The sequence below is a fragment of the Bos javanicus genome, chromosome 15 (assembly GCF_032452875.1).
Source record: "Bos javanicus breed banteng chromosome 15, ARS-OSU_banteng_1.0, whole genome shotgun sequence".
Classification (NCBI taxonomy): domain Eukaryota; kingdom Metazoa; phylum Chordata; class Mammalia; order Artiodactyla; family Bovidae; genus Bos; species Bos javanicus.
The window spans coordinates 5798937-5822937 of record NC_083882.1 but is presented as its reverse complement, the minus strand read 5'-3'; the positions used below and the strand labels follow the sequence as shown (position 1 = coordinate 5822937).

Genomic DNA, 24001 nt, shown 5'->3' with positions numbered 1-24001 from the left:
GAAAGACTAGAGATCTCTTCAAGAAAATCAGAGATACCAAAGGAACATTTCATGCAGAGATGGGCTCGATAAAGGACAGAAATGGTATGGACCTAACAGAAGCAGAAGATATTAAAAAGAGATGGCAAGAATACACAGAAGAACTGTAAAAAAGATCTTCACGACCCAGATAATCATGATGGTGTGATGACTGACCTAGAGCCAGACATCCTGGAATATGAACTCAAGTGGGCCTTAGAAAACATCACTATGAACAAAGCTAGTGGAGGTAATAGAATTCGAGTTGAGCTCTTCCAAATCCTGAAAGGTGATGCTGTGAAAGTGCTGCACTCAATATGCCAGCAAATTTGGAAAACTCAGCAGTGGCCACAGGACTGGAAAAGGTCTGTTTTCATTCCAGTCCCAAAGAAAGGCAATGCCAAAGAATGCTCAAACTACCACACAGTTGCACTCATCTCACACGCTAGTAAAGCAAAGCTCAAAATTCTCCAAGCCAGGCTTCAGCAATACGTGAACCGTGAACTTCCTGATGTTCAAGCTGGTTTTAGAAAAGGCAGATGAACCAGAGATCAAATTGCCAACATCTGCTGGATCATAGAAAAAGCAAGAGAGTTCCAGAAAAACATCTATTTCTGCTTTATTGACTATGCCAAAGCCTTTGACTGTGTGGATCACAATAAACTGTGGAAAATTCTGAAAGAGATGGGAATACCAGACCACCTGACCTGCCTCTTGAGAAACCTATATGCAGGTCAGGAAGCAACAGTTAGAACTGGACATGGAACAACAGACTGGAAAAAAAATAGGAAAAGGAGTACACAAGGCTGTATATTGTCACCCTGTTTATTTAACTTATATGCAGAGTACATCATGAGAAATGCTGAACTGGAAGAAACACAAACTGGAATAAAGATTGCCAGGAGAAATATCAGTAACCTCAGATATGCAGATGACAACACCCTTATGGCAGAAAGTGAAGAGGAACTAAAGAGTCTCTTGATGAAGGTGGAAGAGGAGAGTGAAAAAGTTGGCTTAAGGCTCAACCTTCAGAAAACTAAGATAATGGCATCTGGTCCCATCACTTCATGGCAAATAGATGGGGAAACAATGGCTGACTTTATTTTTCTGGGTTCCAAAATCACTGCAGATGGTGATTGCAGCCATGAAATTGAAAGATGCTTACTCCTTGGAAGAAAGTTATGACCAACCTAGACAGCATATTAAAAAGCAGAGGCATTACTTTGTCAACAAAAGTCTGTCTAGCCAAGGCTATGGTTTTTCCAGTGGTCATGTATGGGTGTGAGAGTTGGACTATAAAGAAAGCTGAGCACCGAAGAATTGATGCTTTTGAACCGTGGTGTTGCAGAAGACTCTTGAAAGTCCCTTGGACTGCAAGGAGATCCAACCAGGCCATCCTAAAGGAAATCAGTCCTGGGTGTTCATTGGAAGGACTGATGTGAAGCTGAAACTCCAGTACTTTGGCCACCTCATGCAAAGAGCTGACTCATTTGAAAAGACCCTGATGCTGGGAAAGATTGTGGGCAGGAGGATAAGGGGATGAGAGAGGATAAGATGGTTGGACATCATCGATCAATGCACATGGGCTTGGGTGGCCTCCGGGGGTTGGTGTTGGACCCAGAGGCCTGGGGTGCTGCAGCTCATGGGGTCGCTAAGAGTCAGACACCACTGAGTGACTAAACTGAACTGAACTGAGAACTTTCACTTCACTTTCCTTCAAAAGCAAAATACATATTCTTTTCAAGTGCACATGGAGTATTTTCCAGAATGGATCACATGCTAGGGCACACAACAAGTCTCAATAAGTTTACAAAGACTATAGTTTTGATAAAGCTTCTTTTCCACCCACAATGGTATGAAACTGGAAATCAACCCAAAGAGAAAAAACTGTAATTAAAAATAAAAAACATATGCATAAACAACCTGCTACTAAATAAGCAATGAGTTACTGAAAGAATCAAGAAATACTTAGAGACAAATGAAAATGGAGATGGAATGATTCAAAGTATATGAGCTGCAGATAAAGCAGATCTAACAGGGAAGTTTAGAATGATACCTGCCTAGAAAATTTCCCAGTGGTCCAGTGGTTAAGAGTCTGCCTTGAAATGCAGAGGATTTGATCCCTGGTTGGGAAACTAAGATCCTACATACGACAGTGCAACTAAGCCTACACACCACAACCACTGAGCCGCCTGCCCTGGAGCTTGTGTGCCACAGCCAGAGAGCCCATTTGCTGCCACTACTAATGCCCATGCACTCTGGAGCCTGTGCACTGCCACTTCTGAGCCTGCATGCCACAACTAGAGAGTCTATGCACCACAATGAAAAGACCCCAAAGATCCTGTGTGCTGCAAGTAAGACGTGAAGCAGCCAAATAAATAAATGCTTTTTTAAGTTAAAAAGTTAAAAAAAAGAATGATGCAAGCCTACATCAAGAAGCAAGAAAAATCTCAAATAAACAATTTACTCTTACACTGACAGTAACTCCAAAAAGAAAAAACAAAATCCCAAGTTAGTAGGAGATAAAAAGAGCAGAGCATAAATAAATGAGAGATTAAAAAAAGAAGAAGAAGAAGAAGAAAGATCAATGAAACCAAGAGCTGGGTCTTTGAAAAGATAAAAGTGATAAAAAAGAAACTTTAGCCAGACTCATCAAAAAAAATTTTTGTTCAGTCACCAAGTTGTGTCCGACTCTTTGTGACCTCTTGGGACTCCAGGCTTCCCTGTCCCTCACCATCTCCCAGAGTTTGCCCAAGTCGGTGTCCATTGAATTGGTGATGCCATCCAACCATCTCATCCTCTGTCGGCTTCTTCTCCTTCTGCCTTCAATCTATCTCAGCATCAGGATCTTTTCCAATGAGTCAGCTGTTCACATCAGGTGGCCAAAGTGTTGGAGCTTCAGAATCAGTCCTTCCAAAGAGTACTCAGGGTTGATTTCTTTTAAGATTGATTGATTTGATCTTGCTCTCCAAGGGACTCTCCATCAAGAAACAGAGAGAGAGCTCAATAAGTAAAATCAGACATGAAAGAGGAGAATATAAAATGACACTACAGAAATACAAAGATTCATAAGAGATTAAAATGAATAATAATACACTGATGAAATGAATGACCTAAAAAAGTGAACAAATTCAAAAAACATACAATCTTCTAAGACTGAATCAGGAAGAAAAAGAAAATATGAAGAGATCAATTACCAGTAATGAAATCGAGTCAGTAGTACAAAGAAAATTCACAAAAAGCAAAAGTCCTGGGCCAGATGGCTTCACAGGTGAACATTTAAAGTAATACCCATCCTTTTAAAACTCTGTGGGAGAGGGAGAGGGTGGGATGATTTGGGAGAATGGCATTGAAACATGTATAATATCATATACGAAATGAGTCGCCAGTCCAGGTTCGATGCACGATACTGGATGCTTGGGGCTGGTGCACTGGGATGACCCAGAGGGATGGTACCGGGAGGGAGGAAGGAGGAGGGTTCAGGATGGGGAAAAAGTGTATACCTGTGGCGGATTCATGTTGGTATATGGCAAAACCAATACAATATTGTAAAGTTAAAAAATAAAAAAATAAAACTATTCCAAAAAATCAAAAAGGATGGAATACTTTCAAACTCATTCTACAGGGCCAGCATCATCCTGATACTGCTGCTGCTAAGTCGCTTCAGTCATGTCCGACTCTGTGCAACTCCATAGACGGCAGCCCACCAGGCTCCCCCGTCCCTGGGATTCTCCAAGCAAGAACACTGAAGTGGGTTGCCATTTCCTTCTCCAATGCATGAAAGTGAAAAGTGAAAGTGAAGTTGCTCAGTCATGTCCGACTCTTAGCGACCCCATGGACTGCAGCCTACCAGGCTCCTCCACCCATGAGATTTTTCCAGGCAAGAGTACTGGAGTGGGGTGTCATTGACCATCCTGATACTAAAACCACACAAAAAACCCACACAAAGACATTAGGGCCATATCACTAATGAACATAGAAGCAAAAATTCTCAAAAAAAAAAAAAATTAGCAAACCAAATTCAAAAGTACATTAAAAGGCTCATATACAGTGATCAAGTAGGATTTATTCCAGGGATGCTAGGATGGCTTGTTATCCACAAATCCATCAATGTGTTGTGCTGGTAGCTTACAGTGAATGGTGTCAGATCATGGTCTCCAAAGGAGAAGAATTCTCTCTGGGACCAAAGACGCAGCCTCAGTCATTCAGAGCTGTGCATAGAAGAGATTTTATTCAAATGAAAGGATAGAGAAAAGCTTCCAGCAAAAGACACTTGGAGGGGGGTAGAAGAGTGCCCTCTCTCACTCATTTAGGAGGGGCATTGTGTACTTTTTCAGTTCAGTTCAGTTCAGTCACTCAGTCCTGTCTGACTCTTTGTGACCCCATGAATCGCAGCACACCAGGCCTCCCTGGCCATCATAAACTCCCAGAGTTCACTCAGACTCACGTCCATCAAGTCAGTGATGCTATCCAGCCATCTCATCCTCTGTCTTCCCCTTCTCCTCCTGCCCCCAATCCCTTCCAGCATCAGAGTCTTTTCTAATTAGTCAACTCTTGGCATGAGGTGGCCCAAGTACTGGAGTTTCAGCTTTAGCATCATTCTTTCTAAAGAACATCCAAGACTGATCTTCAGAATGGACTGGTTGGATCTCCTTGCAGTCCAAGGGACTCTCAAGAGTCTTCTCCAACACCACAGTTCAAAAGCATCAATTCTTCGGTGCTCAGCTTTCTTCACAGTCCAATTCTCACATCCATACATGACCACTGGAAAAACCATAGCCTTGACTAGACGAACCTTTGTTGGCAAAGTAATGTCTCTGCTTTTGAATATGCTATCTAGGTTGGTCATAACTTTCCTTCCAAGGAGTAAGCGTCTTTTAATTTCATGGCTGCAGTCACCGTCTGTAGTGATTTTGGAGCCCAGAAAAATAAAGTCTGACACTGTTTCCACTGTTTCCCCATCCCCATGAAGTGATGGGACCGGATGCCATGATCTTCGTTTTCTGAATGTTGAGCTTTAAGCCAACTTTTTCACTCTCCTCTTTCACTTTCATTAAGAAGCTTTTTAGTTCTTCTTCACATTCTGCCGTAAGGGTGGTATCATCTGCATATCTGAGGTTATTGATATTTCTCCCGGCAATCTTGATTCCAGCTTGTGCTTCTTCCAGCCCAGCATTTCTCATGATGTACACTGCATAGAAGTTAAATAAGCAGGGTGACAATATACAGCCTTGACGCCTTTTCCTATTTGGAACCAGTCTGTTGTTCCATGTCCAGATCTAACTGTTGCTTCCTGACCTGCATACAAATTTCTCAAGAGGCAGGTCAGGTGGTCTGGTATTCCCATCTCTTTCAGAATTTTCCACACACAGTCAAAGGCTTTGGCATAGTGAATAAAGCAGAAATAGATGTTTTTCTGGAACTCTCTTGCTTTTTCGATGATCCAGCGGATGTTGGCAATTTGATCTCTGGTTCCTCTGCCTTTTCTAAAACCAGCTTGAACAACTGGAAGTTCACAGTTCATGTATTGCTGAAGCCTGGCTTGGAGAATTTTGAGCTTTGCTTTACTAGCGTGTGAGATGAGTGCAATTGTGCAATAGTTTGAGCATTCTTTGGCATTGCCTTTCTTTGTGATTGGAATAAAAACTGACCATTTCCAGTCCTGTGGCCACTGCTGAGTTTTCCAAATTTGCTGGCATATTGAGTGCAGTACTTTCACAGCATCATCTTTCAGGATTTGAAATAGCTCAACTGGAATTTCATCACCTCCACTAGCTTTGTTCATAGTGATGCTTTCTAAGGCCCACTTGACTTCACATTCCAGGATGTCTGGCTCTAGGTCAGAGATCATACCATCATGATTACCTGGGTTGTGAAGATTTTTTTTGTACAGTTCTTCTGTGTATTCTTGCCATCTCTTCTTAATATCTTCTGCTTCTGTTAGGTCCATACCATTTCTGTCCTTTATCGAGCCCATCTTTGCATGAAATGTTCCCTTGGTATCTCTAATGTTCTTGAAGAGATCTCTAGTCTTTCCCATTCTGTTGTTTTCCTCTATTTCTTTGCATTGATGACTGAGGAAGGCTTTCTTATCTCTTCTTGCTATTCTTTGGAACTCTGCATTCATTGCTTATATCTTTCCTTTTCTCCTTTGCTTTTCGCTTCTCTTCTTTTCACAGCTATTTGTAAGGCCTCCCCAGACAGCCTTTTTCCTTTTTGCATTTCTTTTCCATGGGGATGTCTTGATCCCTGTCTTCTGTACAATGTCATGAACCTCAGTCCATAGTTCATCAGGCACTCTATCTATCAGATCTAATACCTTAAATCTATTTCTCACTGTATAATTATAAGGGATTTGATTTAGGTCATATCTGAATGGTCTAGTGGTTTTCCCTACTTTCTTCAATTTAAGTCTGAATTTGGCAATAAGGAGTTCATGGTCTGAGCCACAGTCAGCTCCTGGTCTTGTTTTTGTTGACTGTATAGAGCTTCTCCATCTTTCATTGCAAAGAATATAATCAATCTGATTTCGGTGTTGACCCTCTGGTGTTGTCCATGTGTAGAGTCTTCTCTTGTGTTGTTGGAAGAGGGTGTTTGCTATGACCAGTGCATTTTCTTGGCAAAACTCTATTAGTCTTTGCCCTGCTTCATTCTGTATTCCAAGGCCAAATTTGCCTGTTACTCCAGGTGTTTCTTGACTTCCTACTTTTGCATTCCAGTCCCCTATAATGAAAAGGACACCTTTTTTGAGAGTTAGTTCTAAAAGGTCTTGTAGGTCTTCATAGACCCATTCAACTTCAGCTTCTTCAGCGTTACTGGTTTTGGCATAGACTTGGATTACTGTGATATTGAATGGTTTGCCTTGGAAATGAACAGAGATCATTCTGTCATTTTTGAGATTGCATCCAAGTACTGCATTTTGAACTCTTTTGTTGACCATGATGGCTACTCCATTTCTTCTAAGGGATTCCTGCCCACAGTAGTAGATATAATGGTCATCTAAGTTAAATTCACCCATTCCAGTCCATTTTAGTTTGCTGATTCCTAGAATGTCAACATTCACTCTTGCCATCTCTAGTTTGACCATTTCCAATTTGCCTTGATTCATGGACCTGACATTCCAGGTTCCTATGCAATATTGCTCTTTACAGCATCGGACCTTGCTTCTATCACCAGTCATATCCACAGCTGGGTATTGTTTTTGCTTTGGCTCCGCCTCTTCATTCTTTCTGGAGTTATTTCTCCACTGATCATCAGTAGCATTTTGACACCTACTGACCTGGGGAGTTCCTCTTTCAGTATCCTATCATTTTGCCTTTTCATACTGTTCATGAGCTTCTCAAGGCAAGAATACTGAAGTGGTTTGCCATTCCCTTCTCCAGTGGACCACTTTCTGTCAGACCTGTCCACCATGACCCGCCTTTCTTGGGTGGCCCCACAGGCATGGCTTAGTTTCATTGAGTTAGACAAGGCTGTGGTCCTAGTGTGATGAGATTGACTAGTTTCTGTGAGTATGGGTGACTGCGACCGGTGCATTCAGCATGGGTGGCTGTGACCGGAGCATTTAGTGTGGGCAGCTACCCTACATCCAAGGTCAGGAGCAGAAGCCAGGAGGACCCCATGCCCGAGAGGAGACGGCCAAGAGGAGTTTCCCCACATCTGAGGTCAGGGGCAGCAGCCGAGACAGCCAGGCTGTGATGGTGCAGAAACAGCTGAGAGGAGCTATCCCACGTCCGAGGTCTGGGTCAGCGGCTGGGAGGAGCTACCCCATGCCCGAGGTCAGGGACAGCAGCCTGGAGGAGCAACCCCACCTCCAAGAGGCAGTGGCTATGCGGGCACAGGAGAGCCTAGAGGAGCTATTCCACGTTTAAGGTCAGAAGGGGTGGCAGTGAGAAGATATCCCTTGTCCAAGGTAAGGAGCAGTGGCTGTGCTTTTGCTGGAGCAGCTGTGAAGAGATACCCCACATCCAAGGTAAGAGAAACCCAAGTAAGACAGTAGGTGTTGCAAGTGGGCATCAGAGGGCAGACACACTGAAACCATACTCACAGAAAACTAGTCAATGCAATGACACTAGGACCACAGCCTTGTCTAACTCATGTACTTTTTAGTGGACTGCTAATCATAGATAAAAGAAACACCACAAGGCTGTGAAAGTTATACCAGTCTCTTCTCCCACAATGTACATCTTGAGACAACATCAAAATAAGATTAACCAAGGAGAATGGTCTCTGAACAAGATGTCTCTAGGCAGGATATATTATATCCATTAAGAGTGTAGACTTTTGAAGAAAAACAGGTTCCCACATAAGATATATTGTTTTGTCATGTAATCATTAGCTCTGGGCTTAAAGAAAGTGAGTGTTAGGCGAAAGATTGTTGACATAGAAACTCAGAGCTTAGGGAAAAAAGTCCTACATGACTAAGGTGAAGGAATGTAAAAAAACATTTGCCTCTTTCTCCTCCTTGAAAGCCCAGGACTCCCTATCAACCTACCTAAGAATAACTCTCAATACCATATTGGGGCTTCCCTGATAGCTCAGTTGGTAAAGAATCTGCCTGCAATGCAGGAGACTCTGGTTTGATTCCTGGGTCAGGAAGATCCGCTGGAGAAGGATTTCCCTACCCACTCCAGTATTCTTGGGCTTCCCTTGTGGTTCAGCTGGTTGGGAATCTGCGTGCAATGCAGGAGACCTGGGTTTGATCCCTGGGTTGGGAAGATCCCCTGGAGAAGGGAAAGGCTACCCACTCCAGTATTCTGGCCTGGAGAATTCCATGGACTGTATAGTCCATGGGGTCGCAAAGAGTCAGACATGACTGAGGGACTTTCACTTTCACCATATTAACAATCGAAGAATAAAAACAGACTGATAGATACAGGGTCCAAACAGGTGGTTGTCAGAGGGGAGGGGGGTGGGAAGGGGTGAAATAGGTTAAGGAGATTAAGCAGTACAAATTTTCAGGTGTAAAATAAATAAGGTACAGGGATGTACTATGCAGCAGAAGGAATAGGGTCAGTAATATTGTAATAACTTTACAAGGAGACAGACGGCTAGACTTATGATGACCATTTCAAAATGAATGTAAATGTGAAATCACTGTATAGCACATTTGAAACTAACATAATATTGTACATCAACTATACTTAGTAAAAAAAAACAAAAACATTTTTCAGTGTATCTGAGTGAGTGAGTGAAGTCACTCAGCCGTGTCCGACTCTTTGTGACCCCATGGACTGTAGCCCACCACACTCCTCCATCCATGGAATTTTCTAGGCAAGAGTACTGGAGTGGGTTGCCATTTCCTTTTTCAGGGGATCTTCCCAACCCAGATATTGAACCCAGATCTCCCGCATCACTGGCAGATGCTTTACTGTCTGAGCCACCAGGGAATCTATAGAAAGCGAGGGACATCTCCAAACTCTCAATCACTCCCACACAAGTCTGATGTGTAAGTAAATTCCTGCTTTAGCTAGAATTTGAGCTACACTGAGACCTGACTTTAGTCCTTTGCCTGAAAACAATGAGAGGTGAAGGAGACAATTTGGGAGGAGGACAGGAATTATCCTGTGAGATACTGAGTCAGATACAGTCTTCGTGTATTCTCTATGCAAGGGTAGATTGTCCTCCTCTGTAAGGAGGGAGATACTACTTCTACACATGTGGACTTACAGAGAAATTTAGGTGTTCAAGGTTTTCAGGTTTGTCTGCCCATTATTTCCAGCTAGAAAATGTCCAATTTTGCGATTAGGTCTGGGACTTATTTTCAGCATGGTCTACAATAGATGAGGAATTTTTAAAATGTTGCCATTAATATCTGTGAGCTTTTACAAAGTGTCTTGAGATATTTGGCTTCTCTGAGCCTATTGCTTTCTTTAATAAATTCCTAGGGTAGTTAATTCACCCACTCTACATTTCTTACCTTCCTTCTCATACTGTTGAAATGTCATAGGCGCCTGATAATCCAGCACTGCACCATTCATCTTCATCTTTCCATAATCAGCCCCAGATGAAAGTCTTAGTAACTGTAATTCCACTACATACCATACACAAGTATCTTAATTTAGTATTCCTAGAAAGCAGAGCCCGGGACAAAAGTTTAAGGGTAACCCAGTGGGGCTGGATTGAGAGGCAAGGAGACCCAATCAGGGAAACCAGGAGAGACAATACACAGATGATCTCAACTGGACAAAGATAAGTGTTGCTTAATATGAGACTGTCTGAGGGGCTATGGGAAATATTTCTTAGAAGCATCCTTCTGAAGAAAGAAAGGGAGGTGTGTTTATTCATCCATTCCTCTCACACTGGTAAAATATTTGCCCCACAAACGATTAATCTTGTCAATTCTAGGTTGTATGTACATGAATTCCAAGTGAGTTCCATAGCAGAGATGGATGGAACAGCAACAGAAAAGGGGGAAAAACCCTAGAGAAGGAAGCTAGAAACACCCTGCACAGGCCCAGCAAGAACCGCTGTTAGAAGCTGGTTTAACACCTGAACAGAGCCAGCCACCACGGTTGTGGTGGAATAACAGAGATGAAGCCAGGGAAGAATCTGAAGAGTTTCTGACAATCTCTGTGACTCAGCAATTGTACTGTTTGGTGTCCAGTCAGCAGAAAAGCCTACATGTGTGCCACATTAGTTATAAAAGCCCCCAAATGGTAACAGGGCTTCCCTGGTGGTTCAGTGGTAACGAATCCACCTGCCAATGCAGGAGACATGGGTTGGGCAGATCCCCTGGAGAAGGAATGACAACACACTCCGGTATTTTCGCCTGGGAAATCTCACGGACAGAGGAGCCTGGTGAGCTACAGTCCACGGGGTCGCAAAGAGTCAGACACGACTTAGTGACTGAACAACAACAACAACAAATGGTAACAACCCAAAGTCAGTGGGTAAAGTGCAGAGTGATAATGTTCAACACAATAAGGCAGATAGAAAATATATACGCTTGAATCAATTTAGTTAAAAATGGGTGAGTTTAATCTAGGGTCTTAGCAGGTGGGGGCATGGTGGTTTCTTTGGGGGACAGAGAGTGTATAGAGAGTGCTCTTGGCACTGCCCGCGCTCCCCGTCGGCGCCCTGGTGGATACTGCAAGGGTCAGCTGCTACAGCTCCCAGTTGTCCCGGTTACTTTGCCGAGTGAGAGCGTCCTTCCTGGGAGCGACACCTGTCTCCCCAAACCAGGCCTCAACTGATAACGGTTGACACAACCGTTGTGTGTCAACGGGATGCAAAAGGCTAGTTCCTTTGCCTCAAGGTAGGACTAACGGTAATTCAGTTTTTGCTCCAGAGTTCCTTGCCCATGAGACCAAAGCAAGCTCTGTCTGAGATCGCGTTCTTCAGCATTCTTTCGCTTTTTCCTGCTCTAAAGTGTTTTTTCCCCTCCTCCTGAAAGCACTCCTCCCCCGCTGAAGGCACCAGAATCCCTGTTTCAGGCTCTTATTCCGGGGAACGAGCTAAGAGCGAGCTGAGCCGTGACAGGATTGTGTGCGGGATACACACTGTCTTGTGAGATGCCTCCTGCATCTTTGGTTAAGACATAAAACACTTGTTGGTTTGACTCACCATTTGAAATTAATATAGGATCCTACTCATCAATGGCCAAACGATGAATCCTTTAAACTGGCACTATTTGAAAGGGAGATTATTTTGAGAGTCCTCATATAAACAGCTGTCGTACCGGCACTTAGGGAGGATCAAATTGAAAGCAGGTGGCACCCCTGCAGCTGCAGATGGAGAGACATCCTGATCACCAGACACAGGACTCGCAGGGCTCAGAAGCCTGTATACTCAAACTCGCGACTTCGGTTCACTGCTCCGAACCAAACTCTCCTTAGATTCTTCACTAAATTTGTCTTCTCAATTCCTCACAAATTTATTGTTTATCTTAAAAAGCTGCCTGTTTGAGGTCTCATTTCTATGACACCTCCTTGTGCATGCATTAAGTTAAATGTCTTTTTCTTCTGTTAATCTGTCTCATGTCAACTTAATTATTAGTGCTGCCACAAGGGCTAAAGAAAGGTAAGGGAGACATTTCCCCCTCCTTGACACTGGTCATGTTTTGTTTCTTGAGCTGGGTGAGGGTTCCATGGAGTTATTAACTTTGTGATAACACATCGATGGGAATATTTACATGTGCACTTTTCTGCAATTATGCTGTATTTCAATATGAGAGGGACCTAGCCAAAGGTAAGGTTATACTGCTCTCCAAATTGTTGACTTAGCTGCCTGCCTCAGAATAGTGAACACCTCAAAATATTCCCAAGACTCTCTGCGTACTTGGAAGTCTGTAAATATTCTGGAATTCCCCTATGTCTCAGTACTAAAGAATCCAACTGCAGTGCAGAGATGCAGGAGGCATGGGTTCAATCCTTGGGTTGGGAAGATCCCCTGAAGGAGAAAATGACAACCCACTCCAGAATTTTTGTCTGGAAAATCCCCTGGACAGAGAAGTCTGGTGGATTACAGTCCCCAGGGTTGCAAAGGGTGGGACACGACTGAGAAAGTGAGCATGCAAACACTGAGCACCCTCCGAGGTGTGCCTGATGCTCACAGGGCTCAGAGGCTACCTATAGGACTCCTGTCTCCATTAACACCCTCCCAACTCAGGCATGAGAAACTGGACAGTGTTCCTCTGGGAGAGCTAGTTGTATGTTGGTGCTAAGTCCTAAGTCACTTCAGTCATATCCAACGCTGTGGGACCCCATAGACAGCAGCCTGCCAGGCTCCCCCGTCCCTGGGATTCTCCAGGCAAGAACACTGGAGTGGGTTGCCATTTCCTTCTCCAATGCATGAAAGTGAAAACTGAAAGTGAAGTCGCTCAGTCGTGTCCGACTCTTAGCGACCCCATGGACTGCAGCCTTCCAGGCTCCTCCATCCATGGGATTTTCCAGGCAAGAGTTCTGAAGTGGGGTGCCATTGCCTTCTCCGAGTTGTATAGCTTTAACAAAATCTAAAATCTTGGTAGCTTAGCACAATGAACGTTTATTTCTTAAGCAAAATCTACTGAGGTTTTGGGTGACTGTTCAGAGTGCTGGCCCAAGAATTCAGGCTTCTTCAACCTTGTGGAAATTCTCTCAAACTGTGCTTCTACAATGGCTTCCCCAGTGGCTTGGCAATAAAGAATCCTCCTGCAATGCAGGAGATGCAGGAGACACTGGCTTGATGTCTGGGTTGGGAAGATCCCTGGAGGAGGGAATGGCAACCCGCTCCAGTACTCTTGCCTGGAGAATCCCATGGACAGAGGAGCCTGGAGGGCTGCAGTCCATGGGGTCACAAAGAGTCGGACACTGACGACTGAGCACGCATCCCACAGCGCTGGAGAAGTTTCCACCGGCATCCGGGGTTTCCATCCGGAAGTGACAGTGGTCACTTCTGGGCACACTCTGCTAGCCAGGACTATCCAGGTGCCACTTCCCACTCCTCCTTTCCACAACTGAGGGGAACTGAACTGTGGAAAACATAACCCTTCCGTGTACTCAGAAGGAGGGAAGAGGACAGGCCCTTAGAAAGCACTGCCATGCTGTCACTGAGCTTACCTAAAACCAAGTTTGGAACCCTTATGAGGGCATGGAAAATAGATCTCCCCCCTTCTGTATGATGTAAATTCCATGAGAAGGGAGAATATCTGAACTTTTCATCTACTCTCGTTTCACACATGAATATATTGCATAGTTGTCTAATTCTTATTTCAAATTTGAAAATCTCTGAGTGACTTTAAAATCAGAAATAATAACATAACAAACATAATAGAAAGTTTTAGAAACAGTAGAGACAGGGATGGCTTTATTTCAAACGTAAAACACTTTATAACAAAGTTGTCCCTTGCGTATCAGGATGGTAGTGGTGGTTGCTCATACGTTCCTGAATCGTTTTCTATGGTGAAGGCTCATATCTCGTCTCTTCCTCTCTTGAGAGAAGACATCACGGAGAGTGTTTTCCACTGTCAATGTCAGAGTCTCATATTTTGCAGAAGAGTTTCTCTCGTTGTAAAACTGGCCCATATGACACCATAAGCTATAAACCTGACCTTAGTTAGGCCTCATTTGTGGAACTAAATTACAGTAGTATATAGTATATAAAAATTACACTCTAAATCATAAAAAAATGCTGAATGAGGTATAAATAAGATTATACTTTAAAATAAGATTATACTTAATAACTTTATTTTATTTAAATATATGGCCCTTCATGGAGAAGGAGATGGCAACCCACTCCAGTATTCTTGCCTGGAGAATCCATGGACAGAGGAGCCTGGTGGGCGACAGTCCGTGGGGTCGCAAAGAGTCGGACACGACTGAGCGACTGACACGACACATGGCTCTTCAGGAAACACCTTCCATAGACTTGTACAACATACTTTTCTGTTTAACCTTGTAAACATTGGTCAATTTTTTCTGCAGTTGAACCAGCTATTAGCTTTTAGAAGAGTCAAAATTTTCTTAGTTTTGGGATCAAATTTGTATTGCCTTTTTCCATGGAAGAAATAGAAAAATCCTAGAAGTAAAACAAAGGAGACATTATATTATACAAATGATTTCTAGGTTTAACCTGAATTATTAAAAAATCCAAGTCATTTGTAAGAATAAATATTTTTGGTATTTTCTGTTCTAAATAACAATACTGATGATATTCTGTGGCAACAAAAGAGAGGAGTATATAAACTCACTTACCACCTTTCTGGAAAACAGCATCAACTTTGTTGCCAATTCCGGGAAAGTCTTCTGCTATCATTTTGGGATAACCTGCATCCATGGACTGTTTATATTCATCATACCTGGTCAAAAAATAATTGGAATGTCAGAACTATTTGTTAAAGATATAGGAATTCATCAGCAAGAACGTAATAAAAACTTTTTCACAGATTATGTATAAAATAGGAGGTGAGATGAGGTGAGTAGGATTCTGGGTGGACTAGAAAATTTAAAAGGTCCCTCTGAATTATAACATCTAGTTCTAATTTCTCCAGTGGGTGCATTAATGTCGAATGCAGTGAAAGATAAGTTCCTGGTGGCTGCAGCAGTTCTGTGAAGATGAATGCCCTTCTCTTCACATTATCTTTCTCAATTCAGGCTCACGTTCTTCCTGGATTTCTAGGACAGACATGATCATTACTGGTCAATAGACTTTGCAACTAGACAAGCTACTGCCGTTCACAGCAAAGGCAGCCAGCCCAGGCAAGATGAGACCCGTGTCTTAAATGAGTCAGTCTAGCAACTTCCACGTAGAAAGGACAGGTGTCCTCCCGCGTTCTGCACCCAGCCTTTACCTCCAGCATTTGTTGGCAACAAAGAAATACGTTTTCCCAGTATCTTCCTCAGAAACAGCGGCATCGATGCTCTTCACCGTTCTCGGAAAGCCAAAGGATCTGTAGATGTCCCTGGGGTATCCGCGGAGCACATCCTGCCCCTTAACGGCCCAGTACTTGTTACCTGCCAATCAAGAATCTGGGATGAAAACCCTTGCCAAGGGCACCAGTAGACAGGAAGCAGATCTCCAGCTAAATGCTTACTCTCACGTGCGAGGGCAGTGTCCCCACTTCACATCAGAATCATTTAGGGAGATTTTTTTGTTTTTTTCTGAATACTGATGCTGGTATCCTACCCCAGACCAATTAAATTAGTATATTTAAATTTTTTTTTCCTGGATGATTCTAATCTGTAGCGAGCCTTGGGAATGACTGGTTTATGGAGCTGGGGACCTCTTTCCAAAGTTCAAACGACTAAAGAGTTCATCATGCCACCACAGGGATAGAAATCTTTGCTTCTCCAGGTTGCCCACAGGCTGCAGAAGTTCACCCCAAGGTATCCTAAAGGCCAGAGGGTTGTAATGACTCACAGTCTGTAATGACTTGTGACCCTGGGTAGAAATCATTACATCTAACTAGAAGACGGTTCCAAATCCTTAAATGTAGGCTGTGTCCAGATTCTGCACGTTTCACTCAGTAAGTGAAGTGAAAGCTGCTCAGCCGTGTCTGACTTTTTGTGACCCCATGGACTATAGTCCATGGAATTCTCCATGTCAGAATACTGGAGTGGGTAGCCTTTTCCTTCTCCAGTACTTAGTAAACCCCAAGTCAAATAAAACTGGTCTTACATCTTGAAGCCAGCATTGTTCTTATTGCACAAATATTTTTATTTATCCCTTGGGGGGGGCACTTTGAAATTTTGTGTATCTAAAATCCTATTTATTTTCATTATAAAAGAGCTAGAAAGCTCATTTCAAAGTTTATTGCCCATCTGAACTGTTTTCAGTTCTTTGCCTTGAGAGTATTACTGGGTCGGGTGTCTTCATGTTTGTCTATAACTATGCCAATCATATATTTGCAGAAAAACTGTTCCTTGGCATAGTGTTGTCAAAGTAAGGAGCTGATCGTTGGATTGGGGTTTTATTCTGATAGAATCAAAAAGTTTGCCTCATTCAATTCATGGTAATTAGGACTTTTCACACTTTAAGTTCATATGAATTGCCTGGGAATCTTGGTAACATTCAAGACGGTCTGGAGTAGGATCTGACGACACAGGTAGACATTGTGGGCCTTATGCTAAGTGAGATTCTGTGATTCTCACAGACCGGGGACAGCGTCAACGCCGCTGGTCTGCAAGGCATACTCTGATGGCAAGCTTGCAGAGCCCCCATCTGGCTGTCGTGAGGCAGCTTCTCCTTTCAGGAAAGCAACTGGCGGAAAACAGGCTCTAGGAAACCAAGCGACTCCAATGTTCCTCTCAGTTTTATTCCTGGACACCCCAGGGAGGTGGAGAGGATTTAAAATACATAGTTTGCACAGAAAATCCTTTCCTAAGTCCGGATTCACAAACAAGCCAGGAAATCTGTGTCTCAAATTTTTTCCCTTAGAAATGCACTCTGCAATTCTTAGCTAAGGGGATGGACTCCCACTGACATGGTATGACTGCTCAGTTTGTCAAACTCCATGGAAAGAAAGTCAGTAGTAATCTCATACATGAACCCCAAAGCAAAAGGAAACTTAATTGGTAAAAAGTGAAAGTGAAGTCGCTCAGTCATGTCTGACTCTGTGACCAAGTGGACTGTAGCCCACCAGGCTCCTCTGTCCATGGGATTTTCCAGGCAAGAATACTGGAGTGGGCTGCCATTCGCTTCTCCAGGGGATCTTCCCACCCAGGGATGGAACCTGGGTCTCCCGCATTGCAGGCAAATGCTTTACCCTCTGAGCCACCAGGGAAGCCCCAACTGGTAAAAACTGAGAGCTAATTGGACAGAGGAGCCCGGCAGACTACAATCCATGCGGTTGCAAGAGTCAGACGTGACTTAGTGACTAAAGAACAACAAAAATTGAAAGTATTACCTTTGAAAAACCGGACCTCATCCCTGTCGGCAACCTCATAAGCAGCTTGAAGTCCATTTGGGAGTTGTGGCCAGAAAACAGAGATGAAATTGAGCTCCACTTCTGGGTACAAGGGATTTGTGCGCATGTAGAACCTAATTTGAAAAAAAAAAAAGGTTTTGATCAAATACATAGCAAGTTCTGGTGTCATCCAGGCCCTTCTACGGCTGGCATTGGTGGCTTGTGGGTTAGTGTTTGACACGTGGCTCTCCAAAGTGGAGGTGGAGAGGAGTTCTGGTCTGTAGCCTTTGCTTACTTTCTTGGTGGAAATACTCCAACCACTGCAGATTTCAAGAGATTTGAAGTGGTACCTCACTGTATAGTATTTCCCCCATACAGGCATAAGCCATCTCAGGAATATAAATAAATAGAAAAATATAGCAAAATAATTGCAAAGGGATACAAAGGGATGGGGCCTTCCCTGGTGGCTCAGACGGTAAAGAATCTATCTGTGACGGCGGAGACCTGAGTTTGATCCCTAGGCTGGAAAGATCCCCTGGAGAAAGGAATGGCTACCCACTCCAGTATTCTTGCCTGGAGAATTCCATGGACAGAGGAGCCTGGTAGGCTAAGGCTACAGTCCATGGGGTCACAGAGCTGGACACGACTGAGTATCTAACACACACGCACACACATACACACACACACACACACACACAAAAGGATGAGTTATAATTATTTTTAGTACCTTTGGTTTAAATATAATTTTAAATTGATATAATTAAACTTTTAATAATGCTGTTTAACAACCAGCTTGCAAAATTCTCCAATGGCACTGGCTAGAACACAACACTAGCATTCTGCATTTTGTACAAACTCTACCTACTTCATGTCCTACCTCATAGAAATCCTGTAAGAGATTACTTCCATCTCACGGATTAGAAACTGAGGTCAGGGGGGCAGAGGGAGGTGTCCAAGGCCATGCGACTGATAAGACGCAAAGGGTAGTTTAAACCCTAGCCACTCCCTGTGTGCTCCTGAGACTGGCAGTTCCAAAGTTGGTTCTGCAGTCCCACGTGTGCCAAGTCACTTCAGTCGTGTCCGGCTCTGCCTATTATTTGTTAATGACAAAGTTGACTCCATGGTCCACAGGGACTGGGGTGAAGACAAAGCATGAACTGTCGTGTGGATCCGCAGGGCAGACTCTGGACTTCCGATCCAGTGGCCTCTGCCTGCCTGTGAGACCTGGGGCAGGCCAGTCGCCATCAGTTTCCTGCCGTCCGTGTCTCCACGACTTGGTGACATCTAGATGACCTCAGTGTCCTCTCAGGTCTTGTGGACCTTAGACTCGGCCCTGTTCTTCGGGATCATCCCTCAAGTACTTGCTTTGATGAGCCGTCCTGAGGTACTGAGAGCTTTCCTTGAAAGCCGTATCTTTCCCAGCACTCCCCAGCACTGAGCCACCCCCTGCATGTATCCGTCCTTGTCTCTTAAACTCGAGATAGTAAAGCACAGGCTGGGAAGCAGGAGGAGCTGACTCTCCTGCCTTCTGGGGCAGCCATGACTGTGACCCAGGAGAACAGCACTCCAAGAGGAGAGCGGGGAGAAGCCAGCCTTCTAAAGCACCCCTACTTTCTATGCATGCTGGGCTGTGCCGTTCAGAAGAAGACTGTTACTATTTTCCTGGTCCTTTAGGAGTCAGAACTGTATGCAGAGCAGCCCTACTCCTTGCACACAAGGGGACCCTAGACTTCTCGAGGTCTCATGCTGCCTAGGGAGCTCTGGGACCCTCCTCTGAGGACGGAAACTCACTGTGACCATCCATTCCCCACCCCCTGCCGGGATCTCATGAGCTTCTGGGGGTTCTCCCTGCGCCTACATGTCTTTGCCTCCTCCCAGGGTTGGGGGCACAGAGACTTGTTATGACCACAGGCTTTGGAAAGGCTGTCTTTTCCAAGATGACACTTCAAAGGGGTCTACACAACCCTCATCATCATGATAGTGCTGTGAAAAGGACCAATTTCTCCTAACAAAATTCTGATGTACTTAACCATCCCAAAGAGTGACAAAAACGGGAAGAGGCCTGAAGCAGAGTTCAGAAGACCGATTACTGCTCTGCTGCCAGTGAACTCGGTACCCTGAGGATCTCTTTCCTTTTCTCTGCTTTGCTAAGTCATTTCAGTCGTGTCCGACTCTGTGCGACCCCATAGACGGCAGCCCACCAGGCTCCCCTGTCCCTGGGATTCTCCAGGCAAGAACACTGGAGTGGGTTGCCATTTCCTTCTCCAATGCATGAAAGTCAAAAGTGAAAGGGACGTCGCTCAGTCGTGTCCGACCCTCAGCGACCCCATGGACTGCAGCCTTCCAGGCTCCTCCATCCATGGGATTTTCCAGGCAAGAATACTGGAGTGGGGTGCCATTGCCTTCTCTGCTTTACCGATCTGTAAAATGGAATTATATTTACTGATTTGCTACGTCAGTGGTAAGTTTTCTGAGAATCAAGACACAGAATACGTGCTGGGAAAAAAGTTGTTAAAAATTCATTATGTTGTGCAAGAGCAAGCTATTTTTTACGCTTAATTATAACTATAATTATGTATATAAACAAATGTAATAAATAATATGTGAAGCATAGTAGTAGCCCATATAGCCCCATAGTAGTGAGTCCTATTATTATTACAAATACAAAATGCAAAAAAGAACTGTTGTCCTACCGGTCTTTGAAGAACATCACTTCTCCCCGAATTGTAGTTATGGCATCAAAAGTTAGCTTGCTATCACACACTTCTGGGGTTTGTGGGCCGACTGGCTGAGTGGGATTTTGGGAAGGTCCTAAAGGAACAAGAGATCTGAAGTTAGTTCTGCCTGGCTTTGGAAAACTACATAACCAATGAAGGCTTCTTAAAAGATAGACAACGGATGTTTTAAGGACCACCTGTCTATGCTGTGTTTCTTTATACCCACCGTAGATGGCCTGGATCCCATCAATGTCGTCCTGAGAAAGCTGAACATCACCACTGAAGGTGTAACTGGGGTACATCAGAGCCCCAATGTCAGTAGAATGAGCAAGTCCAAGGGAATGGCCAAATTCATGCGCTGCCACCCGGTACAAGTTATAATCTAAAAGGGACAAGAAACCCATTTGCAATTATTTGAAATGTTTTCAGTTTTGAGACATTTAAGTAAGAAGTAATCTACAACTGTACAAGGATTAATGTTCTTATTTTATCAGTAGCTTTTTGAAGTATATAAACTTTTTTTCTGAAAGGTTGAGAAGGATGCATTCATTAATAGTGAAGAGATTACATGCCCAGGCATGTCTGACTCTTTGCGTCCCCATGGACTGCAGCTTGCTAGGCTCCCCTGTCCATGCGATTTCCCAGGCAAGAATACTGGAGTGGGTTCCCATTTCCTTCTCCAGGGATCTCCGTGACCCAAGGATCAAACCCAAGTCTCCTGTATTTGGCAGGCGGGTTCTTTACCACTGAGCTATCTGGGAGCCAGTGAAGAGATTGGTGAAAACTTGAATTCTATGATTACAATTAAAGAGCAAATTCAGCCAACCAAGGCTCTAGCACAGATTAGTCAATCTTGTCAGTGGTTATATGGCATATATTATTTCACGGAGAAGCAATATTCTTCTATAAACACAATTTTTTTCCTATTTATAGACTGATAGATGCTTAATGCTGGAAATTTTAGAAAAAATATATAGTATCTTCTCCCTTAATTTCTAGATATCTTAATAACATTGTTACACTTTGGTGTATTTCCAGGAAAAAAAGATTCTGTGTAGATGCCCACAAGGAAAACATTAATATTTTCAACACTTTCTCAATAGAAATTTCAGAGTAGCCCAATTGTAACCAGTAAGATGGTCTTACTAACAGAAATAATTCTCTTATATTTTCTAAACGTGTTATCAATTTTCTAAGTGGTAGCAGCAAAGTACCTATTTCTATTAACGCATTCTTTCAGTTAAATGTGTTGTTAAATTTCTAAGTGGTAGCAGCAAAGTACCTATTTCTATTAACGCATTCTCTCAGTTAAATCAACCAATATCACAATGAACTGAGAAGGTGGGAGGAGGGGGAGGGTGAGAGAGGCAGGACAAGCTGCCTTACCTTGGAAATTGCTGGTCCACCATTCATCATCATCAAAATGAGCGTCTCCTCCGATCCCTGCACCTGGTTGAAAAGCATGAGCAAGGTTTCCACCAGGTCCATCAAAGGGAGAATTGTCACGATGATCTGCAAGACACAGAATTCATCAGATGTTTCTCTAGAGTCTTATTTAGTTTAACCCAGGAGAGTAAGCATTAACTTTGCTAAGAGGCCAGCAGATTTTCAGCAAATGACATCTTGTTTCCTTCTTAAGTCTGTAAAATCAACGCTCTTTTTTAAACAAGGAAATCTATCTGCAAAGCTGAAGAGATTCAAGGGCAAGGAGAAGTTAAGGTAAGAATACTCATGCTACAAAAAGAGCTTACCTCCCCTGACAAAGGATATCATTATGTCCGCTTGACCCTCAGAGACCTTGGTGAAGGTCAAGGGTGTGACATTGCTCCAGAGTTGAAAGGCTTTCTCAATGGCTTGGTCCACATCTGCTCTTGACAGGTCTGGGGTGTAATTTTCAATCCTTCGAGTGGAATAAAACACAGACACATCAGATTTCATTTCTCATGGCTCTGATGGGAAAGAGCGTTCCCACTCTGGTGCTAAATCTGATTACCTGTAGGTCAGGTTTGTGTTCTCCCAACGAGGATTTCCTGGAGTAAGAACAAACGGAGCCACGTCGGGCACCCCACATCTGGGCTGCTTCATCACATTCAGGGTTTCAGCATCTGGTTTCCCGGTCACTCTCAGCCCAAAGAATTTTTGCATTTGCTTTAGCTTTTCAGTTATGAGGCCACCGTTTCTCTGCCTTTCAACTTTCTTCCCATTACTGTTCAGGTTGTAGTAGTTTTCCAGGTATTTCTGATGAAAGATAAAATTATCGAAACACTGAATGGGAAATCCTCCAATTTTACTAAATACTGATGGTTTATACTGTCATACCTGAAACAAAAAACTACTTTTAAAGGTTCCACTTAGGTTGCATGGTCCTTATTATCCTTATTGTTGGTGGAAACTCATTTTGGAGTAGAACTCTTCCTACCGCTATTTACTATGAAGTCAGAATTACAATTTTATAGAGACATATTTGTATATTATTCCTTTAGTTCCCTATCACTTTTAACTGGAAAATGAGAGTCTATGCACAGCTAGATACATTTTGGGGGAGAATACCCTTTCTGGAAAAAATCTCTCTTTATAGGAAATGCATCCTTAAATAAACTCTATTATACTATTACTGGGGGCTTCCCTCATAGCTCAGACAGTAAAGAATCCACCTCAATGCAGGAATCTGCCCACCATGCAGGAGTCCACCTGCAATGCAGGAGACCTGGGTTCGATTCCTGGGTCAGGAATATCCCCTGGGGAAGAGAATGGCAACCCATGTCAGTATGCTCACTGGGGGAAGCCCATGGACAGAGGAGCCCGGTGGGCTCCAGTCCATGGGGTCACTAAGAGTTGGACATGACTTAGTTACTAAATCACCACCAGAAGTGCATACTGATACTATTCTGTTATATTGTGGGAAAACACAAATAAGGCTTTTGCATCTTAGGCATGTGAAGTTGAGCATTTACCTTCACCGTCTCCACATCTTGTTCTTGTGTTTCTGAAGTTGCTGCTGGGAAGCCGTGGGACCCCGTGCCCCAGAGTAGCAGCAGCAGCAGAGGCAGTCTGGGCATGTTGGTCTCTGTCTTCCTTCTCAGCTTAAGGAATCTGATAGCTCCTACCTCTCTGCTGCTCCAGTGTCTCAACTAGGAAGCTCCCTCTTTATATACAGGTTCTGGAACTTCCAGGAAGCCGGCGGCTGTCTGACTCACATTTCATAACATCCTTTGATTAGCTATGAGCAATCATCACGAATGGTGACTCCAAGCAGAATATCTGGGGTTGTTTGGTGTTGCAATCTTCATTACTATCGAACAGGACGTGGGCAAAGGAGACATATCCACCACGTAAACAATTGTTTTCTCCAATTCATTTCTATCCTGTTTGAGAGAGACCTTCTTTTTCTTATTATTATTACTATTTTTTAAATAATTTTATTTTATTTTTAAACTTTACAATATTGTATTAGTTTTGCCAAATATCGAAATGAATCCGCCACAGGTATACATGTGTTCCCCATCCTGAACCCTCCTCCCTCCCCATACCATCCCTCTGGGTCGTCCCAGTGCACCAGCCCCAAGCATCCAGTATCATGCATCGAACCTGGACTGGCGACTTGTTTCATACATGATATTATACATGTTTCAATGCCATTCTCCCAAATCTTCCCACCCTCTCCCTCTCCTACAGAGTCCATAAGGCTGTTCTATACCTCACCTTCTTATATACACAAATCACAGAGTACGCCACGGACTTTAAAAAAAAAATAGCAGGCTTTGCTACTTGATTCTGCTGGTCATAAAGTGCTCTGGGTACACACACACCTTGCTTTCCAAGCAAAGGGCAAAACTGCTGACATGTATGCCCTATGGCTGCTCAGCACCCGCACAGACAGGCACTCATTTGTGGGTGGCTCTCCTGGGTTCCCTACTGGCCCAGATGGTAAAGAATCTGCCTG

General features: G+C 43.6%; 1 protein-coding gene across 1 annotated transcript; it reads right to left on the bottom strand.

The window, feature by feature from the left end:
- Positions 1-13769: 13769 nt before the first annotated feature.
- On the bottom strand, positions 13770-23278 carry MMP1 (matrix metallopeptidase 1). Its single transcript, XM_061440096.1, has 10 exons — positions 23013-23278; positions 22052-22296; positions 21810-21958; positions 21445-21570; positions 20285-20440; positions 20035-20152; positions 17342-17475; positions 15287-15449; positions 14691-14794; positions 13770-14514 (listed from the first exon to the last, which is right to left on the bottom strand). The coding sequence occupies exons 1-10, from the start codon at positions 23115-23117 to the stop codon at positions 14405-14407; spliced, it is 1410 nt and encodes a 469-aa protein (XP_061296080.1). The 5' UTR covers positions 23118-23278; the 3' UTR covers positions 13770-14404.
- Between the last annotated feature and the right edge of the window lie 723 nt (positions 23279-24001).

What these genes read in the sequence shown, in the direction of transcription:
- MMP1 (XM_061440096.1), bottom strand. Translation starts at nt 23,117, where the DNA reads ATGCCCAGACTGCCTCTGCTGCTGCTGCTACTCTGGGGCACGGGGTCC. An exon ending in GTGATGTTCTTCAAAGACCG is followed by an intron (nt 17,476 to 20,034) that starts GTAGGACAACAG and finishes TTTTCAAATTAG; the next exon opens with GTTCTACATGCGCACAAATC. An exon ending in TGAGGTCCGGTTTTTCAAAG is followed by an intron (nt 15,450 to 17,341) that starts GTAATACTTTCA and finishes CTTGATTGGCAG; the next exon opens with GTAACAAGTACTGGGCCGTT.